Here is a 24,868-nt window from a genome sequence, read left to right on the forward strand (position 1 = left end):
AGATCTGATAATGCGGAATATGCTATGTAAAACTTTGATTGAATTTCACACAATTGTTTTACACCACTTAAGCTTACCTTTACTTTTACTCAATGAAATACTCAAATTATTTCATGATGAAAATTGTTGAAATATTGAACAAAAATTACAAAAACTATGATATATCTACTCCTACACAATTTGTTGTATATCTTTTGGTATATTCCTTTAGGAATTATTAGACCACTAAACCATGGTAAACACTGAACGTAATGTTGAATTACTTCAGAAAAAAATAGATTTCTACAAGGAAATGATTTTTTTTCGAATTTTTTTCAGGGCATCCAAAAACTCAACTGTATTGTATTTCAGGATTACCCATTCATTCTGAGATATCATGTATGTATATTGTACAGCTTGCAAGTGCACATGCCCTTAGTTTCAATATCATTAGGTTCAATTTAAAATATATGGAGCATCATACTGTATTCTCCATCTATGTCAAAATTTAACATTTTTCAAGAAAATTTTCAGTTTATTCGTTTATGTACCAATGAAGACGTATATTGAAGATACTCTTCAAATAATATAATAATTTGATGCCTGTCATCCCATTTAAAACAAGCAAGAAACTCAAAATCCCTCCAAATTGATCACACAAGAATTAAGTTGGTTGAAATCGCATTAAAATATATATAAAAATATATGGCGGATGTGAGCTCAATTCCAGTTTCAATATGCTAGGAACTTTATCAAGGAGCACCTAAACAAAGTGTGACAAACCCCAAATTTGGACTGAAATAACAGGTTGACAAAGAATAATAATTTTTTTATTTTGATAAACATTTTTATTATTTTATAGCATTTGAGCCTCAGAAAAAAGCAAATTCAAACTGAAATTGTACGCTACTTAAACTACTCAGTTTATGTAGACATATTTCTAATTAATTTCAAATGAATTTTCATATTAATCGTCAATACAACCAACGATGTGACTCAGAAAAATATGATAAAACATTGAAACCTTGCCTCTAGGTAAAGATCAACTTTTATGGCATGGTCTCTCGTAGGTTTTATGAGAAATTTTCAATGATTCTAGAAAAATATTAATTTTATAATATTTCGATAACAGTGTCATTTCGAAATGTAGGTAGGTACCTAATTGAAAAAGTGTTTTTTCTACTTTTGTGCTTTTTCACCTAATTTCCCGCACTGGTGCAGAAAATGATACTTGGTCACATTGTTGTCAATTTGAAGTTTTCACAAATCGATTTTTCTACAAAGAGATTCAATTTTTATCCACGCCATATGAGTTGGGCTCTTCTTGCTCGAGAATCTCCTCAAATACGTTATGCGGAAAGAATTGAAAACAAAGTTACCACAAGGACAAAACTAGTACTTCGAGCGTTTCAGTAAACATCCAAAAATGTACTTTTTTCTAAAGACGGACGGTTCAGCGCGACAATCGCCATGCACAGCCTGTACAAAGCGGCAAGCGGACCGCGTTTATTACATCGTCAAGACCTAATCCGAGCGAAACAGCCATCAAGACGACACTTTGAGAGGCGCCAACAGCCGAAGACGAAGAATACACATAAGACGAAAGAAAATCTCAACGGGCAGGTAAACGAAAATAACAGAGACGCAAAACTGCGTCGAGATAGAGCGCGAACAGCTAACACACGCCGTAGACCTAACTATTCATCGATGCAACGGTTAAAGGGGTAGTTTAGACGGAGACGGCGCTAGGGGTGACGGCTCCGCGCGAGAAGGAAGCGACGCTAGGTACGAGCCTTAGGGGTGTGCTCGCTCCAGAAGGGTGTGTCCTGAAAATCACCGCCCCTGCACGGCGTAAACCCTCGCTAAGTGTATTAGAAAACCAGTATTTGACCAAATAGCTTATCAAGTGGCAGCGTTTTTTAAGCGGCACAAGAATACGAGCGCGATTGTGATGAGACCTTCGTCGTCGGTTGATTTCTGAGAAAAACCAGTGACTTTTCGCAAAATGAGTTCGCCGGTTAGGGAGATAGAGGTGAGCGTCGTGTCCAGTCCGGAGTCCAGCAGGAACGCCACCCCGGAACCGGAAAACTTCCGGCTGATCAATCAGTTGGCCACGTCGAACATCACGTGTTTCCCGGTGATCAAAAGTGGCGAGATCGAGAAGACTGACGAGAGGGAGGGCCTGAAGGGCAATCAGAAGAGCTCCAGCGGGTCTACGAACTTCTCCATCAGCAGCATTTTGTCGAGGACCGAGCCGACGCTGAAGAAAAACGGTTTTTTTCCGGGGATTGACAGGGGGCTAACCTCTGACAGCGATGCCAACATGTTGTCCAGGTATGTCTGGTGAAAATTCTCAAAATCTCGGCAGTATTTCGTTATTTTCTTCAGTTTCACCTAAGGAAATCCTTCAAGTCAATTCCTGCACCTTTGGACCTTCCTGGTAACATTGTACTTCATCAGTAATAAAAAGCTTAAAAGAGGCAAGGAATAATACAGAAAAAACATACAAATTAATATGAGCAGAGCGGCCAACCATTCAGGTTCTGATCTCGACCAATTTTCCAAAAAACACAGAATTGGTGAACCAGTATACACCTATTCTGTTTGTATAGTAAGGTTTTGAAGATTCTTGCACATTTTGAACCTCAACTGGTAAATTTAGCAATCAAATCAACAAATTACCAAGTCCAAACTCGATGGCATCGTTTTTTTATTAATAATATTGATAACGAAGAAATTTCTGAGGACAATTACTCTGAAACTATTGAGCGGATTTCGTTCATTTGAACCCCGAAGTCCCAAGCTCTTTTCCTTCGGGAATTAAAGTGTTCAATGATCAGGATGAGTTACATCACAGAAAATACGATAATAATAATAAATCTAAAAATGTGAAGCTTTTAAGATATACATGGTGAATCTTTGTCTCGTACAAATACTTTAACACTAGATTCTTGAGGTCGAATGAAACACTTTTTTCGTTTACCATTTTTTCCGAATCGGCTCGGTTTACAAGATACAGGCTGCTGAAAAAAATTAAAAAATATTTTTTTTAGTTCTATCTCAAAAACGGTTGTATCGTATGAAAAGAATTTCGGAATATAGTTTTTCATTCATTTGATTAATCTTTTTCGAACACAAGATATCATCCACGTCTTCCAGTTTTCTCATTGTGGCCATTACGTACCATAAAAATACCAAAAATTCAAAGAACCCAACTCTTGAAACTAAGTTTGACGCTATCTAATGAATATTTAAACGTTTTGTGAAATAAAAGTATTCTTTATATTTTCTTGTATAATGCGCCGTTTTCGAGTAATTTGAATAAAAAATATCTGTGAAATTCGAAAAATTGTGTTCTTTGACCGAATGCAACTCTTTTTTGTCTCAGATTTAGCTAGTTACTGTTATTCTGAAGGTAATTTTGTTATTCCAAGGGTGGCACAGCTCATTATGAAAACTTAAAATGGATATATCTTTTTATCAGGGCAGAATCGAAAAAATGATAAAAGTGTTTCTTTTGACCTCAAAAATCTACTGTTGAAATATTTGTACGAGTCAAAGACTTACCCTGTATATTCGATGTACCTACTTTGTATTCTTGACTTTAATTTCGAACCATATTTCTGTAGCTATGGCATGAATTTTCGAAATTCTTGAATTTTCACGAAGATTGATAAAAATCTAAATTAACAATGAAATTAAAACGAAAATCAATTGTATTCAAATGAAACGCAACCATAATCGATCATCAGCATTGTGACTGTTGTAAATGATTGAATCTCTGTTTGAACTTATTGTTGGCACTTTTTCTTTGTTTTTCACATTGAGAAATTTTTCATTTCGAATCGCTCTGCTGATTCATCCACCAATTGAGTATTGGTAAAAAGCCCCAAGTACTTAGAATTACAAAAATACTCAAATAACGAATATAAATTCAGTTCAAATGCTCATTTTTGAGAAAAAGTAATATTACCCAGTATATCACAGGGCAAGAAGAGATATATTCCATTTACTCTTGAAAAAGTGAAAGAGAAATTCACAGAAGGAAATTACGCAGCATACTTTGCTTAAAAAATGCTATTTTGTTGGTCCATCACGAGCTTGTCTCAAGCATTCTACTCTTCGAGGCATGCTTTCGATGAGACATGTCATGAAATTTTGGTACATATTGGTCAAAATATCCAGTTAAAGTGTTGGAGATTGTTAAGAGGTTGTTCTAGGGAGGACAGTTCTTTAGACATCTCTGCCCATACGTGCTCGATGCTATTTATGTCTGGAGAGCAAGCAGGCCAGTCCATCCCTTCTATAGCGCTTCATTTATCAGGCGACTACGGTGAGGACAAGAATTACCGTCAATTACAATAAAATTTTCAACGAAGGGTTTCGTGTATTCACCGTATGATGCATCGATATTGCTCCCATTTCTTCAAAGATTGTCACTTCAAATGGAACTTATGCGTTGCAACGAAGAAGAAACAGAAATAGCAACAAATACCACATGGTTTTTCACTCTACCATCTGCACCCTACTACAAGTAATCGATTTCTTCATAAGATTGATCCATGGGAAAGTTTGTTGTCCCTTAAAGTTTGTAAACTATGATTTGCTCGTCCTGGAAATCCCTAAATCTGCTAAATAATACTGAAAAACATTATCATAAAGACCCATGAACTATCCTTGTCATATTCCAGACTCGGAACTGCTGAAAGGAAAAACATTCACATCCCGAATAAATATAGATAAAAGAAATATTTTCAATACCCAATACACCAATGCGTTAAACAGTATCTACAAACAAAAATACTTTCCAGATTTACCATTACACATTCCACTACAACTGCGAATAATGTTGAAAATCTCGACTCGTCGGAAAATTTAAACGGCCCTCGTTTAAAACTAAACCGCATCCCAAAAATTACTTTGTTCAATAATTCATTACCAATTAATTCCCAATTAAGCCTGCACAACGTGAATTATAGCGCCGCACGCTTTGCGCCTGACCAAACAGTTTTGCGTTTGGAGGCACAACAAAATGTTGTGCACTACGAAAATGAAGTAATCCAAAACTGAAACTGGATACGATCGTAATGAGAATATAAACCTGTTACAATTGGTCGAATCACGAATTCGATATTATTCGAATTGATGAAAATGAATGGATTCTGTTTGCGTGCAGAGTATTCTATTGCATTTTGGGGAAATTTACTATCATTTCGTGATTGTGTTTTAGAATTTTATGTTTTTGTTTAGACTGGAAGAGGATTCGACTATTTGCTGTCGATATTAGTTGTAAAAAGTTGGAAAAAACTAGAAATTAAATCGAGTACGATTTTACTCAAACCTTCACCGTTTCCAAACGTACTTCCTAAGTCAAAATCATAATTTTCTTCTAGAATCAGGCAAATCTTGAACCCATCCCTCAGTAGTCAATATTGGTAGTCAGATCGACATATCTGTCAATTTTTGTCATTACGTATCAATTAAAAGTTGAACGAGAAATTGATGTTTTGAACCGCTAAGCAACAATTCAAAAAAATATTGCTGGAAGCAGCCAAAGGGTTCAAGAGAAAATGAACTACATATACTCCATTCACTTTTATTTTAGCACTCGGTTGGCCATGGAAATTTTGCTTGTCAAAACATTTTTGGGTTTTAAATCAACGCTATGTTGCCCGTTCTACGAAAAAGTTTCTGTATTTTATCATAATGTCGAATCTTTTCGGAAAATTGTGACGGACATAAGTTTATACAAACAGATTGAAGGCATACCAAATCCAGTTATTTGCATGGAAAATACAAGAGATCAGTATAATATCATGATATGCACTAGCTTGAGGAGAGTTTATGTTCGTTATCTTCTTTGGCTAAAGTTTGAATACGTTACATCAGATGTAGATTTCAAAAATATTAACCCGAAGATGAAATGCATATGATGCAGTGGTTGGGAATGGGTATCTATTAAAGGAATTAACAGATAATTAAAAGAATATTAAATTCTTCAACAAAAATCATCTTGCATCAATATAAGTAAAAGGAATTAAAGGAAGTTTCAAGTCAAGATGAACTTCACCTTTGAACAAAAATTTCACATGAATAAACAATTAACAGGACAACTGGCGCGTATTGGTGGCTGTTCATCGTGATACACTGATATAATATTAATAATTAGGTATTTATTGGTAACTTAAAACATTTACAATGTATAGGACCAGTCAAATGAAAAATAGAAAAATCAATTTTCGGGAACTTATTCTACGATGACATTTATCGAAAATCCTGTAGTAAACTTTTCGTATTAATTCACTCAAACATAAAATTCTCAAATGCACCCACTTTTTTGGGTCTCCCAATAGCTGGAAATTCTTTGTCATCCTCTTCATTCACAATCTTTCTGATTGTGGAAATATTCAGCTGAAATATAAGTCGTTTAGATTCAGATGAAACATTATATAAATTCTCTTATACATTGAATATGTTCGCTACCGTCTGACGTATTGTGGATTTTAGAATATCAGGGTATAACTATTCGAATGAGCGGACCTGAATTCTAAATAGCACTTCCTGAAACGTTGTGTCTTTTTTCAATCACTTTCGGCATTTTCGTAATAAAAATTGATATTAGTTGTGGTAACGGCGTTATGACATTAAAGACATTTCATGAGTGCCAACCTTACTCCGTTATAGTTACAAAAATTCGAGAAAATTATTTCATGGCCAACCAACTTCAGAAATAAATGTGAATGGAGTATACAAACTTTGTTGTTGTTTGTTGGATTGGTAGTTGGTATTTAGTTTGTACTCGTATTCACCACGTTATAATCGTTTCGAATATACAATTGCCTTCTTTGCTTATCGCTTAATTCGCAGACTATTTAAGTAGACTTAACAGAACGTCGAAGCTTCAACACCGACTAATACCTCGATGTAGCAGCAAGTTATCGATTTTCCACTGAATTATTCCACTATATCTGCCATCACATCATCTCCAATTGGGTTTCAATTTGCGAGAGAGCACTGGAAACGTTAAAACCTCATCGTAAAATCGGCTACTCGAAGACTTCAACGAAGAGGCACTTTGGGGAGTTGAGAGCAGTAAATTTTCGGGGAGCAGTTAAAAATTAAGAAGGAGGTGCCGTAAATCGATATGAAGTACCGTCTCTTGGGGCAATCAGGGGGGCTTAACTCTAGTTGCCATTAAATTTGCATCGAGTTAAGTGTTTCCTACCTTTAAGAGATGAAATATGGCGACTGGAACGGAGTGGGAGGAGATTTCCTCCATCGGCAAATTCCCTAAGAGGCTTATTTCCTCTTTAAGTGTGGCCTGATATTCCTTCCGATTTGATCAATAAACAAACGCGTGCAAACCTCCCCCGACCTGGAAAATTCGCTCCTTTCTAGGGGCAGCAAAATGGAAACTCCAGATGACTTTTCCTTTCCTGATCTATCAGTTATTCAGTGTCTCATCTTGCAAACTATTGTAATAAAAACTCTTTGACTCGTACGAATAGTCTAACAGCAGATTCTTGAGGTCAAAAGAAACACTTTTTTATCATCATACCATTTTTTCCGAATCGTCTCGGTTTAAAAGATATAGGCTGTTGAAAATCCATAAAAAAAATTATTTTTAGTTCTCTCTCACAAACGGTTTTATCGAATTTCAAAATGTAGTTTTGCATTTATTTGATTAATCTTTTTCGAACTTTTTATTATGACCTTTACGTACCAAAAACATACCGAAAATTCAAGAACTCTTGAAACTAAGTTGGACGCTATCAAACGAATATTTGAACGATTTGTGAAATAAAGGTGTTCTTCATATTTTCTCCTATACTGCGCTGTTTTCGAGTAGGTAATTTGATGTTCGAAAATGAAAAATATATTCGAAAAATTGGATACTTTGGCTGAATGCACCCCTGTTTCCCCAGGGGTGGCATTATGAAAACTTAAATTGGCTATATCTTTTTATCAGGGCAAATGCTATAGAAAAAACCTGTTTCTTTCGGCCTCAAGATTCTACTTTAAAAATATTTGTACGAGTCAAAGACTTACCCTGTATATTCAAATTGCCCAACAGGCTTGCTCAAGATATAACATTTCGATATTTCTTACCATAACTATTTTTTTTTTGCAGGTTGGGTCTTATGTCACATTTTGGTGCTTTGGCAGCAGCAAGTAGTAGATATGCCGCTCTTTGTGGAAATCCTGGAGGAGACCCTAGAACGTTACCATGGTATTGGGGACGTTTACCATCGCAGATACAAGAGAAATGCAGTTCTAATGGTGAGATTCGAAAATTTACATTATATTTTAGAATAGAAAAAGTCACCGGTTCAGTTTTTAGGTGTAATTTAACGTAATTTTCGAATTTGTAGCAGAAAATGGTCTCCAACTATTGGGTTTGACTTATTCTTGCTCCTGAGACAACTATCGAAGGGCAAGTTATTATTTTTTGCTTCTGTTTGATTTTTCTCGGATTTCGATCGATTACTTACTGGCACATGTATGTACGGGAATATATTGAAAAATTCTTAGCCTACTATAGAACCAAACAAAATTTCAATGTCAAAATATTTTATTACTCAACATATTCTCCTGGATACATTTACTACAGCGAACCTGCAACGTCTCTAGACCTTTCAAAAAAAATGTTTCTTCTTGCTCTGCAAACCAGACCTCCACAGCTTTTATTACCTCCTCGTTGGAAGAAAATTCACGACCTTTTAAACTTTTTTTTTCAGTTGAGGGAAGAGATGATAGTCGGATGGAGCTAAATCTGGTGAATAAGGGGGGTGTTCTAGTAATTCAAACCCTAAATCACGATTTTTTAGCATGGCAACATGAGATTTGTGTGCAGGGGCGTTGTCCTGCCAAAACAAAACATCTTGAATAGCTTTCCGCGTCTTTTCTCTTTAATTTTTTCCGGTTGAGTGGTCAGTAATGTCGAATAGTAATCTCCGGTTTTTGTTCTACCCTTATCCAAAAAATCAAACATGATTACTCCATGGCAATCCCAAAAAACTGAAGCAAGAACTTCTCCAGCAGATTTTTGGACACGAAACTTCTTAGGTATTGAAGAACCAGATTGTCGCCATTCCATCGATTGTTGCTCTATCGTAGAAATGTACCCAAGTCTCACCCATAGTAACAAGATCGAACGCGATGCTTCTACCCTTGCACGCTTTTGGTAAACATTCAAACATTTGGGGATCTATTTTGCAGCAATTTTTTTCATGTCCAAATTGACGTTAACTATATGATGAACGCGTCCGTATGAAATATTCAGTGCTTCAGATATCCGTTTTAGCCCAATTCGACGGTCTGATAAAATTATGTCATGAACTGCATCGATATTTTCGGTGACTGACACAGAAACTAGCCTTCCCGATCGGTCATCATCTTCAATGGAAGATTTACCTCTTTTGAAGCTTGCAGTCCAATTTTTCACAGTCGCATACGAAGGACATTGATCACCAAAAGTATTAGGCATCTTCGTAAATCTGCTTACCTCTTAACCCTTTTAAATACAGGTACTTGATGATGGCTCGATACTCAAATTTATCAATTTTCACAATTTCGGTGGACATCTTCTTTATTTTACTTCATTGCGTAACTCTGGTTTACTTTTTTGACCTCAAATTTCAAACTGACACTTCTAATGAGTTATTGTTCGTTGCTATGGTAACGCAATATTTTTTTTATGCATGGAACTGGTCTAGGCTAACTAGATATCAATACATCCTCGTACCTACACCGAAATTGCTGAAACAAATTCATTAATACTGGGTGTTGTGTTCGCTCGAATCGATTCGTTTATCTCAACTCGATCGCGAAGAAATAAACGCATAAAATCGACGTCTTTCGATTCTCGAACGTGAAAAAGTCGTCCCCTAGAAAGCAATCGAAGTCATATCCGGTTTTCGGTGTGGAAATCCGCATCAGCCGTCGTGGCAGAAAGCCCTTCTACAATAATTACGAAAATCGGGAAACGCGGCAAGGCTTCAAATGATACTCGTGGAAAGTCGCGCATAATCAAGAAAATCGGGAAAGCAGATTACCGTTCGAGCTTACTTTTATTGTTCGGGAAATTTTCAATTTCTAGCAGCTGTCAAGAGTGGATTGGAACCGTTCAATCCGCATTTGTGAGGCTACGTCTATTAGACTGAAACATAGTCTAAGGTTTCGGAAACCATTTCAAGTTTAAGTTGTTTAAATACCCTTCAAATGTATACTCTAAATCCGACGCCAGTGCCGTGCACGCGTCGGTTGCTTCAAATAACCGATTTTATCGTATTCAAGTGGATGAGGTCTCTCAGTCGTTCGCAGTTTGAAGAAATTTTACGCATTGAAAGGAGGAAGGTTAAAGCTTCTCATTTCGTTAGTCATTAAAGACTTATTTATGAATGAAGGAGAAGCGTCAATATTTCGGATTTCATTTAGTTTCGATGTATAAAAATGAACATAGATACATACTCCATTCACTTTTATTTTGGCCACTCGGTTGGCCATGGAAATTTGATACATTCCACTCTGTATAGTACGAAAATGTGGGGTTATGACGCTTGTCAAAACATTTTTGGGTTTTAAATCAACGCTATGTTGCCCGTTCTACGTAAATGTTTCTGTTATTACGTATTTTATCACAATGTCGAATCTCTTCGGAAAATATGTGACGAATATAATTGAAGTTTATACAAACTGATTGAAGGCATACCAAATCCAGTTATTTGCATGGAAAATACAAGAGATCAGTATAATATCATAATATGTACTAGATTGAGGAGAGTTAATGTTCGTTATCTTCTTTGGCTAAAGTTTGAATACGTTACATCAGTTATAGGTTACAAAAAAATCAATTCGAAGATGAAAGGCATATGATGCAGTGGTTGGGAATTGCTATATCCCGAAGGAATTATCAGATAATTACAAGAATGTTAAATTGTTCAACAAAAATCATCTTGCATCAATATAAGTAAAAGGAATTAAAGGAAGTTTCAAGTAAAGATGAACTTCACCTTTGAACAAAAATTTCATATGAATAAACAATTAACAGGACAACTGGCGCGTATTTGTGGATGTTCATCTTAATACATTGATATAATAATAATAATAATAAGGTATTTATTGGTACCTCAAGACATTTACAATGTATAGAACAAGTCAAATGAAAAATAGAAAATTCAATTTTCGGGAACTTATTCTACGAAAATCCTGTAGTAAACTTTTCACATTAATTCACTCAAACATAAAATTCTCAAATGCCACCACTTTTTTGGGTCTCCCAATAGAAGAAAATTCTTTGTCATCCTCTTCATTCACAATCTTTCTGATTGTGGAAATATTCAGCTGAAATATATGTCGTTTAGATTCAGATGAAACATTATATAAACTTCCTCACATTGAATGTGTTCGCTACCGTCTGACGTATTGTGGATTTTAGAATATCAGGGTATACCTATTTGAATAAGCGGACCTGAATTCTAAATAGCACTTCCTGAAACCCTGTCTCTTTTTTTCAATCACTTTCGGCCTTTTCGTAATAAAAATTGATATTAGTTGTGGCAACGGCGTTATGACATTAACGACATTTCATGAGTGCCAACCTTTCTCCGTTCTAGTAACAAAAACTTGAGAAAATTATTTCATGGCCAACCGACTGCTAAAATAAATGTGAATGGAGTAGAGATGCATTTAGTTAGTTACAGCATCTAATTTGAAATGTACCTTCATAAGAAATAGGTTTTAAATTTGAAGACCTGGGATTTCATTCAAAAGCTTCTCTTCTACCAGTCCATTGGCATCATCCAGATGTTTCTATTGAGTTTCATCTGGATCAGGAAAAAGAGTAGCAAAAAAATGGTATAGGAAAAATGTGTTTCTTTTAGCTCAAGAATCTATTGTTTAAATATTGGTAAGAGTCAAAGACTCACCCCCTATATTTTGATCGACGTTTCGCACTTTTTGTCTTTATCAGAGATTCAAGAGTGAAAACTGAACATCGATTATATCTTCCCGCTTTTCTCTACGCCTCTGGCGCTTCGTTCTCCCCCGAGTAAAGTGGAGAAGCTTTCTGGCTGCTATTTTAGACCTGCCACGGCAGAGGATTATCTTTCGAAATGAAAGAAATTGGAACTTCGACATAAATGGGGTTGTTACGCAGTAATCGGTCGATAACGTCGGTTTCAAGTATTCTTCTTTTCGGGTAATTGAAAACCGCTGACCGCACAATTTGACGAGTTGAATTTCGACTAATCATCGTCTGCTCGAAAGTGTCCGGTGGATTGCATCAATGTAAGGAGATTTGGGTCACTTTACGCAGTCCATTCAATTCGAATAAACGGTGATTTTCTGTTTTACTGGTACACTATACTGAATTAAACTGCTCCACATGAGTTAGGGATATTGACTTAAATTGCAAAAAAATATAGTTAAAATATGATTTTTGTGATGAAAATTTATATTAATATGATTTCAAGTTGCAAATTAATTTTAGCTTGCAGGTCTGCAGCGTATACAGGGTGGTTAAGAAAAATCGAGTAAAATAACGAAATTTTATTCCCAGAGAATTCAGGTATTTTGAGACTATCAATACAATGAGTGGCCTCCTTGGGCATCAATAACAACTTGACATCTACTTTGCATACTACACACGAGGTTGTGGAACATTTTTTGAGGAATTTGGTTCCATAACGGGGCAGAAGCTCTCTTAGATCATTTAAGGATTCTGGGGTAGGTTGATGATTATCTAATCTTCTTTGGAGCATATCCCATGCATGTTCTATGACTTCTATGCAATTCAAATCTGGTGAGTGCGGAGGTATTGGTAAATGTGGAATACCAAGCTCCTCGCGCGCATTCTCAACTATGGCTGCACGGTGCGGTCTAGCGTTATCGTCTAGAAATTGAAAAGTTTCACCAATAGAAGCGTGAAAATTTGGCACAACATTGTCAATGACATGCTCGCTATAGTGTGAGGCGGTAATATTCCCAGGAGAAATGTGTAGATCTGTGCGCCCGTTGAAACATATCCCGGCCCATACCATAACTCTACCCCCGCGGAATGGATGGACTTCTTGGACATAGGGACGATTACGGGGTATGCGTGGGATTGTCCATACCCTTATTCTTCGAGAATCTGAGAATCGTCCATATCTGGATGCATCAGTGAAAAGGACACTACGCCATTGATCGTTCCAATTGATCTAGTGCCTTGCCCATTCCAGTTTTTGACGCTTATGATCACGTGTTAATGGAACTCCTCTTAATGGACGTCTAGAACCTAGATTCACCTCTCTCAAACGTCGTCTGATGGTTTCGATGGAAACTTGGACCCCATCTGCATTTTGAAGAGTATTCCGTAGCATTCTACACGTAGATATGGGGTTTCTTCTCGCCGAAACGGTGATGAAACGATCCTGAGCAGGTGTTGTTTTTCGTCGCCCACCAAGCCTTGGTCTTTCCAACACGGAACCTGTCTCCCTGAACCTATTCCAAAGTCGAGATATTACACTTTGCCTGACTTGGAGCCTTTCCGCTACTACAACCTGAGTTAGGCCACCCTGTAGCATTCCGATAGCCCTATTAGCCTCAGCGTTTGTTAATTTACGTCTTGGCATTTTCAGAAACCTCGTTTCAAATCGGAGCCGTTGATAAACTGACTTCATTTCAAAATAAGAGCATTCATGAATCATATACAAAGAACCAAACTTCAGAAAAAAGGCGACCGGATTGACGAAATGTCTCACACTGATTTTTATTGGATCGATTCAGGTTGTTATTGAGTTTTAAATGATTTTACAGCGATTTTCTCGAAGAGTACATACTTTTAAAAACGATTGAATACTATATCCCTAACTCTTGTGGAGCAGATTATTTTATGAATATACCATATCGAATCTTATGGATTCTACGTTAAAAAAACCTGTAGAAGGTTCAAGTTTCAGATCTGTAACTTCAAAGACGAAAAAGTTGTGATAACTTATCGAAATCGTCAAAATTACATTTTATTCTAATAACTCAAAAACGAAGAATCGTTGGAGGCTACGGTTACACCATTCTTTGTTTCTCTAAAAAACAACTCAGAAATTTGTCATGTGATTTCTTCTTGCTCTTATAGTTCTCGAGATCCCCTCAGTAGAAAACGAATTTGGCCCACCCTGAACTTATACAGATTCTCTATTAATCGACCTGTGTTATTTCTTGAAATATGATGCACTATGACAGAAAAATTGAAAAACACTTTTTTCTGTGATTAATAGAAACCTAAAATTCCTTTTTGCTTCAGGAGGATCAATCAACGACGAACAAACTCCACCCACATCCCCCAGAAGAGAAGAAGAAAACGCCAGAATCAACCTGGAAACAAGTAGATCACCCAGACCATCCACACCATCAGAAAACCATAGATCCCCCACATCTAGTCCGCACAACATCATGACAAACCCTCACCCAGCCTTCCTCGACCAGAACTATGTAAATATGAGATCGAAAAGTCCCTACAGAGAGAACGACAACATGACCATCGACGAGGAAATGGAAGAAGACGAAAGCGATTACGACAACGACAAAGAAAAGAAAGTTCAAAACGCCAGTCTGAGCCCCGGTGGTTCGCTGGCCAACAAGAGAAAGAAGAAGACGCGTACGGTCTTCTCCAGGTCACAAGTGTTTCAACTGGAATCTACTTTCGACATGAAACGATACCTCTCGTCCTCGGAAAGAGCAGGTCTGGCTGCCAGCCTACACCTGACAGAGACCCAGGTGAAAATTTGGTTCCAGAACCGAAGGAATAAGTGGAAAAGACAGCTTGCAGCGGAGCTGGAAGCTGCGAATATGGCTCACGCTGCCCAGAGACTAGTCAGGGTCCCAATTCTCTACCACGAATCCGCGAATTCCTCGATAAGACACCCCTTCGACCAAACGCACCCCTTATCGCTTCATCATCCCCTGGATCCATCCAGGGAAGGTGGGAGCTCTGGGTCCACGTCTGTAGGAAACCCATCTGGGTATCCTAGTTCGTTATATTACCATCACCAAGCAGTTGCTGCTGCAGTGCACAATTTGCCATCTAGTCCTGTCAGACCGCCCATGTCTGGTCTGGTTTGAAGATATCCTACGTGAATTTTCGGGTTTCTGTGCAAAAAACTATCTCGAGGTGTTCATGAGAAGAGACAAAGTTTTTGGAGCTTCATTTGGACGTTCGAAAAACTTGAGTGTGCATATTATTATAGACTCGAATTTTGTAAATAGTGCATATTTGTATTTATATATTTATTCAAATTGTATGTAGTTAATTGTAAATAGAGGCATAACTTTGAATTGCTACCGCAGTTACCTTCAAGCCAAAAACTAATTTAGGTATATATGTTCGTTGTGTAATTAGTAGCAGACTGTTGTTGTTACAGTAAATAAATGGTATTTGATGAAAACATTCTTTATTGATATCTAAAGGATTTACTCCTCTTTTTACTAGGTTGGAGTCTCTTTCAGTGAAGTGTAAGTTGTTTAGTTGTTGTCTTATTTACTTACTGAATCTTTCACAGCACTATTTTATCCATTGGCATTCTGCTAATCTGAAGCTGGTAGGGAATAGGGGTTTAGAAGGAAAATAACTTTAATTAGACACAAAACATTTTTCGAAGGTTAGGTATGTAGCTGTTAGTCTTCAGATCTTTTATGGCGAGGAAATTTAAACGTACATACATGTAAATAATACAGTTTTCACGACATTCACGAATCTATCAGCAACAACTGTTTCGTTTTCTGCCAAATTTCTGAACAGAAACGACGATCTTTCAAAATTGAAGGCGTCTCGAAAACTCTGCATCGAAAATAATGGGATCCTGCCTCAAGATCTTTGCTGGCAGCCAGATGTAGAATTGTCTTAGCGGAAAAGTATGCATCCTGAAAGAAATACCATCCATATACACTGCGCAAAAAAATTAACGCACATTCTGAAAATCTCAATTTTAATGAAAGTTAACTCTACATTGACTTTATTATTTTTATGTTCTCTCGGGAAGGTTTTGAACGAAACAAGACACATTAAATGGAAGAAAAATTCAGGATTTCACCGAATCTTATGTGAAAGAAGAGAAATGAACAATTTTCAAAAAACTGAAATGCTGATAAGTGATTTAATACTTGGTATTTCCACCCCTTGCGTTAATTACAGCTCGGCAACGACGGTTCATACTCAAAATGAGTGATCTTAAAATGTTCTGATCTAATCCTTCCCAGATTTCTCCGAGTTGGATTCCTAAGTCATTAAGAGTAGCTGGATGATTTTCTGAACTTCTCAGCCTTCTATTGAGGTTGTCCTAAACCTGCTCAATCGGATTGAGATCTGGACTTCTTGCTGGCCATTCCATTCGGGAGACTTCAACCTCTTCAAGGTACTCCTGAACGATGCGCGCACGATGGGGTCTGGCATTATCGTCCATAAAAATGAAATTTTCACCAATGTATGGGGCAAATGGCACTACATGCTCTTCAAGAATGTTCCTTATATACTTATCAGCATTCATAGCTCCATTATCAACGACCACTAGGTCTGTGCGATCAGTCAAAGATATTCAACCCCATACCATAATCGATCCTCCCCCGAAAAGTAGTATTCAGGAAATTGCACTGAGCATATCTTTCATGTGGACGTCTGTATACAAGGGAACGTCGATCACAATGTTAGAGGCAGAATCTAGACTCATCTGTGAAGAGAACTCTTTTCCAATCGGCCTCTTTCCAATGGATATGCTCTCTCGCAAAATCCAAACGCGCCCTTCGATGGACTGGGGTAAAGCTGGGCCTCTTGGTGCGACACGACTGACACGAGGCCTCAAATCATATTCTCTGAGGCGATTTCTTATTGTCTGAGTGCTAATTTGCACCTCATGAGTTTGCTCAAGCTGAATTTGAAGGAGGCGAGCGATTGCAAACCGTTGTCTCAACGAAGAAACTCTCAAGTAACGTTCTTGAATGGCAGTTGTTACCCGTGGTCTACCCCGTCCTGGTCTTCGGACATTCTTACCTGTCCCCCTGAATCGCTGCAACATTCTGGACACACTTGTATGGGAAACTCCAAACCTTTCTGCAATTCTTGTGTATGTCCACCCTTCTTCTCGCAAAACTACCGCTTGGGCACATTCCTCTTGGGTCAAATTGTGTGTTTCGCGTTGCATAGCGATCGAGTGTAGAAGATCAAACGAAAGAAAAACAATTGATCACTAGAATTGATCGAGAACAACTGATTTTAGAATGGAGCCAATACATTCAAAATCTGATAATATCATCTTTTTTTATTCCTACTGGGAAAAAACATCTGTATTGAAGAAAACCGTTAAAAGTGGGTAACATATGCATGCATAATTCTGATATAAATAATTATCATTGAGAACACCTTCAGTTGTAGAATAAATTTGAGATTTCCATAATGTGCGTTAATTTTTTTGCGCAGTGTACTTCCTCAAATCATCGGAAAATTGAACTCACCGTCTTGAACAATAGCAAAAGACACTCGAGGACTATCTTAGTCGACCAATGATTTTCCAAATCTACGCTATAACTTGAATCGAAAATCGATGTCTTCACTATGCCTGGATCGGCTGAATTAACAATTATTCCGTAGTTTTGAAATTCTTTGCTCATTTCTTGGGCTGCCAATATACTGCAAAGCTTCGCATTGGAATAATGCGAAGCCGTCTTCGTGGCGTCCATCTTGAAGTTAGTTTCGTTCAAATTGTCAACTGTCAGGTCGTGGACGTTCGCCATCAACGACGACAAGAATATGACTCTTGGGGAGGATGAAACTTTCAACTTGTCTACAAAAAAAGAAAGAACAGAGGTCTGTAAGTTGTGATATTTATCCTTATGTGAAATTTTCTATGTCACTTACCGACAAGCAGATACGTGAGGAGTATATGCCCAAAATAGTTAACCTGCATCATCGTATTCAATCCATCCTCTGTGACTCTTTGAGAAGTAGCACCAATACCTGCGTTGTTGACCAAAATATCTATTTTCTCCTCAGTCTTCGCAATGTCTTGAGCAAACTGACGAACTGATTCGAGCCTTGATAAATCCAAACGTTTTGTGGTGATTTGGTTGTTGCCAGTTAATTTCATGATGGCCTCTTTTTGCTGTGTTGCATCTCTTCTACAAGCTATGATTACACGACATCCTCTAGAGGCTAATAATACTGAAGTAGCGTAGCCGATTCCTGAAAATATACAATCGTAGAGATGTTGGAGATGAAGCCACCAACATTCAGCTAAAGCTAAGGTTTTCTTGCGAACTTACCTGAGTTTCCACCTGTGACAATCGCTGTTTTTCCTGTCAAGCAATGGTGGCATTCAGTTGCGTTATCCGTGAAATTTCTAATCGTCCATTTCAGATAGAAAAGAGAATGAGCCGCTTTCCAAATAGAAGCAAGCCACAGGATAATATATTTGAAAGTACCCATCAATTGCATCCTCTTATCTAGAAAATGAGAAGCATAATCTGAAGAGACATTAAAAATTATGATCCAAAATTTTACAATGGCTTTAAGGCTTCGTCTTTTTTTACTCTGAAATGCTGATCATATACCAGGGATGCTTTTCAATATCTTTACACTCTTGTCTATGGGATCAACGAAAAAAGAAAGGAAGCAAAATAAAAATTGAGCTCCTCACCGTTATTTTGAATTTCTCCGGGTCAAAAACAATTTTTCAAATACAGATTAATGAAAGCATAACTTCGAAGAAACTGTATATCATTCATAAACCTATCGTTTAGTAGGTTGAAAATAAATCACACTATTCTATACCGTTTCATTTTGATCGAAAATTTAAAACTGCTTAAGTTCCCAGGACACCAGGACTGAAATAAATTAAAACTTTCAACCGAATGTTGATATTCAATAGGTGATCTTTCATTTATATATAAATTTTAAGACCATCTAATCTTCAATATGCGATAACCTCTTCGTTAACTCAGATTAGAACTGCTTCTCATTCATAATTTTTTGCGTGCTCAAAAAAATTCATTGAAATTGCCTAAAATTATGAACAATGATCATCAATGAATTCAAATGATCTGAGAACGTATTTTCACAATTCAATCCATGGAAGTTTGTGGGAAGATTCTATAATTTCTTCACTTCATGGGCATGAAGAAGGTATAATAATTGTAAATATTATATTCCACACAAAAAAATGCTAAAAGGAATAATCATCACAAAATTTTTTATTATCGCATTTAATACAAAAATAATTCATTTCAGTTAAGGAGAAATATAACAGTATCCTTTGTTATCTAGCAAATTTAAACTATTCTTTCATAGACTTTCTTCTGGTTGAAGTCGGACTATTCTCTCTGATTCTTGCCAAATTTTTTCACAAAACTGTTTGTCGTCCAATCCTCTCAGTTTAGGCATAGCAACACATTTGAAGTAATGACTGCCAGTCACTATATCCTTACTTGTGACCACATGAAAAGGGGTTTGAGCAGCTTTGAACAAATCCTACGAATCCAATATTATAATTACAATTTTATAACAATTGACATGAGACTGTAAGAAAATTCTACAATTATTTGAAAAGGCTGAAGACTCATGATTATTTTGACACCTGTATCATAAGAACGGATGTCACAAGAGTGGTATAACAAAAATAGAGACCTGTGACTATGTAAAAAATTACCATTACTCTAGTATTCTTATTAAAATATATTTACTTGTTATTGCTATTCAGAATTAATGATGTATAACTAACTCACTGATGCCAGGAGTGGAAAAACTGTTTTGAAAACCATTCCTACGCAAAGTTTCCCTTTTTCTGGTCCCTTCAGACTGTCATATATGGGAGTGACAACTAGACCAGGATCAGCAGCATTAACCTTGATGCCATATTTACCCAATTTCTTAGCCATTTCATGGACAACCAAAACATTGCATGCCTTCGAATTACAATAGGCTTCGATGAAAGTATCCACTATTCGAGATGTTGATGGGTACAGTTTATTCACGCTGATATTGTGTACAGCTGACAATCCTGATGTCAAAAAGGCAATTCTGCCTTCGTCGGCTGCTTTCAAAAGATCTGCGCAAATAAAGATGACGGTTCTATAAAAATATGAAACACTGATTTTTCAGAAAGTTGGTACTTTCGGTATATAAGCACGGGCTGTTAAAAAAAGCCCCACACTATTTATTGACAAGGAATCTTCCCGCCAATCTACTTGCAACTATTCATTTACACCCTGTATACATATTTGTATAGATAACGACGTTAGTCGTTAGTTCATCTATCGTTGAAGAGATCTTACCTATCAGCAGATGTGTCAGCAGAAAGTGACCTAAATAATTTGCCTGCATCACTGCGTCAAGCCCATCTTTAGTTAGCTTTTGATCACTACAGCCAATACCTGCATTGTTGATTAAAATATCTATTTTCGATTCTTCCTTCTTTATATTTTCTGCGAACTGTCGAACTGAAGCAAATTCACACAAATCCAAGTGTGTGAATGTTATATTCGGATTATTTGTCTTTTTTTTTATTTCTTCCACCTCCTTTTTTGCATTTCTTCGACAAGCAATAATAACTTTACAACCCCTGGATGCAAGTAACATAGTAGTCATGTATCCCACACCTGAAATGATCATGAAAAGAATTCAAACAGTAATAAAAGATTAATTCATCTATCATATCAAAACTAAGTCGAAGCTTATTAGAGATTTTGAGGATAGGTGAATTACAATTGCATTTCGAACAATAACAAACGAATTTTCCAACTGCTAATAGATAAGTACCCTAAAAACCTATTATATTTTGAAGAATTATCATTACCCGAGTTTCCACCAGTGACGATGGCAGTTTTTCCATTTAAACAAGTCATGCTATTGGACATGCCACTCCTTAAATTCGTTAATAGCCAGATTATACCGTGTTTGGTAATAAGAATAATTCTGATTGTAAGCTGCAATACCAGGCTCAACTCATTCTTGATTATTTTCAGGATCATTTTCCACTAGAAAAGTGAAATAAATTGAAAAAAAACCTTGAGTTTTGCTGAAAAATTTCATATTTTGAAATGAGATCAACGTCGATAGTGCTATGAAAGATAATGAGAACAATTAGACTGACAGAAATCTACATTTCAGCTTGCCGATATCGAAGGAGAGTAGCGATAGACCGGTTTCGCTCTTATTTGAGCTCATCAGTATGGGAGCAAGAATAACTGAAACATAAAAATATTTTATCGAATCCACAATGAAATTTCACGAATTGGTTAAACTTTACAGTGAATATGAATGAAATACAATACCTCAATTTCTCCACATAACCAACACAAATAATTTTTCACCTCCAATGTTAAATTAAACCAAAATCTCAATAATATTTTTCAAATAATGAAATGATTTGGTTCAATTGTTAAAGGTATATAGATCAAATTCGAATGAATTAAGCTAATTGTTTCTTGAGTTGAAAATTAAGGAAATATAGAAAGTATTGAACTCACTAACTAGGGTAAAAAACAGTTTTTGAAGAAAATACCAAAATTTCTACATAGGAAACTGAACACCTACCTGTGACTGAAATGTTTCACAGGCCCTGAATCAAAAACAAATCACATACGTAATAATCCTCGAACAAATTTATTCTAATTTTCCAGTTTACTACAAGAAAAGTATCTTAAGGAGACATAATTAATCAGTCATTGTTCATATAATATGTTAATTCGGATTTCTAATTGTTTGATTCAATTACTCAATCGCAGCTTTCTTAATAGACATGAATTTCACCTTCATTCTGTAATGATATGTATTATACAGGGTCTTTCACGAGGAACCTCACCCATATTTATACGGGAAACTACTGAACGTATTTTCATGAAATTCAGCACTTATGAGTATTTCACGATGCTGATGAAATCTAAAATATTTTCAAGGCATGAGCACCTCCGGTTTTTCCGGAAATGACGTCAACTTCCGTTTTTCGAATTAGAACACCATTTTTTTATTGCAGAAATAGATTCCTTAGAAAATTTCAAGTTATTTTGATGTAACATTTTTCAGTTTTGGTTGGAAAATTCTCTCTGAGCGGGAAAATTCGAAAAAAAAATCGAAAATAGAGCTCCGCTGAAACAAGAATAACTTCGAGGTTTTTGGATGGAAAATTTTCATTTTTGGGATTTTTCAAGATGTAAGATTGATGTATCCACTTTAAAAATCGAAATCGCGATTCATGATACAGGGGGTGAAAAAATCGCTTTCAAAGTTAGGGATGACAAAATCGTGAAAAATCAATTTTTTCAAATTAGAACCCCATTTTTTTATGGCAGATATTGAATCTACGTTAAAAAATAATGTGAGTGTATGCATCACACCCTTGCCCTAAAGTGGATATTTTCTGAGTTATTCACAAAAAACTGTTTTTCGTCTTGAATTTTCAGCTATTTCTTTTCCCTTCACGCCAAAAAGATGAAATTTTCAGGAACTGTTACTTAAACCATGTTTTAGATTTTACTACCCTAATATGCAAGAGAAAAAAGTTACAGGTTGTTCCTAAATAGATGGCGAATTTTGATTCGAATTTGTATCGGAAACCTCTTTATTACAACTAATCGGCCATCGGTTTTCTCTCCAGTGATAAATAAATAATTTCTTATGAACCATATGCAAAAACTTACCATGCTTCACATTTTTTTTTTTGATGATAGATATCATTAATTACATCTGCCAAATTCCTCTTTATTCAGTAGCATTTTGTGTTTACTATTAATTTGGTGATAATTCGTATTAAGTTATAAAATCGATCACTATGCCTAATTTTACCAATGAAGATTATTTAAATCTCATTCTACTTCATGGAGAATGTAATAAAGTTGTAGATAGAACGATTCGACTGTTCATTGAGAGGTTTCCTGACCGACCCAGTCCAACGAGAGATACCATTAACAGAACCATGACAAACTTGAGAAATGTCGGATCTTTCGTTAAGAAAACTATACACAGAGAAAAAAGTGTAGTAGAAGATGAGAACAACGAAATTACAGTTCTTGCATATTTTCGTGTGAATCCTCAAAATTCTCTCAAAGATGCCGAGATTGATCTGGGATTATCTCAATCGAGTGTTTGGAGAATATTAAAAAAACATAAAATGCACCCATATAAATTCAATAGGGTACAGCATTTGAAGGAAACTGATTTCGTCAGGAGAACAGAGTTTTGCGAAGCTATGATGATTCGATTTCAAGAGAATGAAAACTTTTTGGACTGTATAATTTGGACAGATGAATCTAAATTCACAAAGAATGGTTCTTTCAATAGGCATAACAGTCATTATTGGGATGAAGAGAACAACCACCACTTCAGACAATGGAACTTTCAAGAGACCTGGAGTTTCAATGTTTTTCGCGCCATCAAAAATAATGCAATTCTCGATGTTCACATTTATGATGGGACTTTAACTGGTAAGATAGAACACTACACATGTTTGCATTATTTAAAGAATGTTCTCCCTTAGGAGATAGATATTCTGACATATTGACTCAAATAATTGAGCCGCTAGTACAGAACCATAATGACTTATGGTATCAACAAGATGGCGCGCCTCCACACAATTCACTCAATGTGTCAAATATCCTCTACAGGCTATTTGAAGATCGATGGTTGGCGAACAATGGTCCACATCTTTGGCCACCGCGTTCTCCCGATTTAACTCCTTTAGACTATTATGTTTGGGGTAGGATAAAAAATATTGTCTACTCAACTCCCCTGACTGATAAAGAGGACTGCATAGAACGAGTCAGAAATGCGTTCAGGTTTGTTTAGATTTTTAGATTCATAGTTTTGAAACTCAATTTGGTTTTTAAACACTTTTGCAGATCTCTTCCTCCCGATGAAATAAGAAGAGCAACGCACGAAGCATTCCTGAGACGTATAAATAAATGTCTAAAAATTAACGGTCAAAACTTTGAGCATCTTTTCTAGTTATAACTGCGAGAGTTTGCCATGGTTCTCCTAATAGTAACTTGAAGTCGGTTTCAAGAAGGGGTGAAAAATCTACAGCATGGTTCAAATAACAGTTCCTGAAAATTTCATCTTTTTGGCGTGAAGGGAAAAGAAATAGCTGAAAATTCAAGACGAAAAACAGTTTTTTGTGAATAACTCAGAAAATATCCATTTTAGGGCAAGGGTGTGATGCATACACTCACATTATTTTTTAACGTAGATTCAATATCTGCCATAAAAAAATGGGGTTCTAATTTGAATTTTTCACGATTTTGTCATCCCTAACTTTGATAGCGATTTTTTCACCCCCTCTATCATGAATCGCGATTTCGATTTTTAAAGTGGATACATCAATTTTACATCTTGAAAAATCCCAAAAATGAAAATTTTCCATCCAAAAACCTCGAAGTTATTCTTGTTTCAGCGGAGCTCTATTTTCGATTTTTTTTTCGAATTTTCCCGCTCAGAGAGAATTTTCCAACCAAAACTGAAAAATTTTACATCAAAATAACTTGAAATTTTCTAAGGAATCTATTTCTGCAATAAAAAATGGTGTTCTAATTTGAAAAACGGAAGTTGACGTCATTTCCGGAAAAACCGGAGGTGCTCATGCCTTGAAAATATTTTAGATTTCATCAGCATCGTGAAATACTTATAAGTGCTGAATTTCATGAAAATACGTTCAGTAGTTTCCCGCATAAATATGGGTGAGGTTCCTCGTGAAAGATCCTGTATAGAAAACCCTTGCTCCTGTTAATATTATAGAAAATTATTTTGAATTTGCCTGTTATAATCATTGATGAAATGAAAGGTTTTAAACTCGTTAACGTCGTTTCAATGTAAATAACATCAAAAGGACTTCAATGACTATAAGTTGTTGTAAAGAAATACAGTACCAACAATAGA

General features: G+C 36.2%; 3 protein-coding genes across 5 annotated transcripts; 1 reads left to right on the top strand and 2 right to left on the bottom strand.

Moving 5' to 3' along the window:
• The first annotated feature begins 1,888 nt into the window (after positions 1 to 1,888).
• On the top strand, positions 1,889 to 15,473 carry LOC123312986 (homeobox protein Hmx). Its single transcript, XM_044897630.1, has 3 exons — positions 1,889 to 2,313; positions 8,111 to 8,259; positions 14,261 to 15,473. Exons 1-3 carry the CDS (start codon positions 1,985 to 1,987, stop codon positions 15,076 to 15,078), a joined length of 1,296 nt encoding a protein of 431 aa, XP_044753565.1. The 5' UTR covers positions 1,889 to 1,984; the 3' UTR covers positions 15,079 to 15,473.
• Positions 15,474 to 15,614: 141 nt separating this feature from the next.
• On the bottom strand, positions 15,615 to 18,837 carry LOC123312989 (retinol dehydrogenase 13-like). Its single transcript, XM_044897640.1, has 5 exons — positions 18,642 to 18,837; positions 18,268 to 18,447; positions 17,864 to 18,187; positions 17,461 to 17,789; positions 15,615 to 15,876 (listed from the first exon to the last, which is right to left on the bottom strand). Exons 2-5 carry the CDS (start codon positions 18,437 to 18,439, stop codon positions 15,703 to 15,705), a joined length of 999 nt encoding a protein of 332 aa, XP_044753575.1. The 5' UTR covers positions 18,440 to 18,447; positions 18,642 to 18,837; the 3' UTR covers positions 15,615 to 15,702.
• A 342-nt stretch (positions 18,838 to 19,179) lies between these two features.
• Positions 19,180 to 21,717, bottom strand: LOC123312988 (retinol dehydrogenase 13-like). Of its 3 annotated transcripts, none has more exons than XM_044897638.1 (5): positions 21,536 to 21,717; positions 20,796 to 20,976; positions 20,275 to 20,598; positions 19,726 to 20,048; positions 19,180 to 19,471 (listed from the first exon to the last, which is right to left on the bottom strand). In XM_044897638.1, the coding sequence occupies exons 2-5, from the start codon at positions 20,968 to 20,970 to the stop codon at positions 19,286 to 19,288; spliced, it is 1,008 nt and encodes a 335-aa protein (XP_044753573.1). In that variant the 5' UTR covers positions 20,971 to 20,976; positions 21,536 to 21,717; the 3' UTR covers positions 19,180 to 19,285. The 3 variants fall into 3 exon arrangements, with proteins under 3 accessions (XP_044753573.1, XP_044753574.1, XP_044753572.1); XM_044897639.1 differs by lacking the exon at positions 21,536 to 21,717 and adding an exon at positions 21,469 to 21,523; XM_044897637.1 differs by lacking the exon at positions 21,536 to 21,717 and having other exon boundaries at positions 20,796 to 21,085.
• Between the last annotated feature and the right edge of the window lie 3,151 nt (positions 21,718 to 24,868).

This window comes from Coccinella septempunctata, chromosome 5 (assembly GCF_907165205.1).
Source record: "Coccinella septempunctata chromosome 5, icCocSept1.1, whole genome shotgun sequence".
Classification (NCBI taxonomy): domain Eukaryota; kingdom Metazoa; phylum Arthropoda; class Insecta; order Coleoptera; family Coccinellidae; genus Coccinella; species Coccinella septempunctata.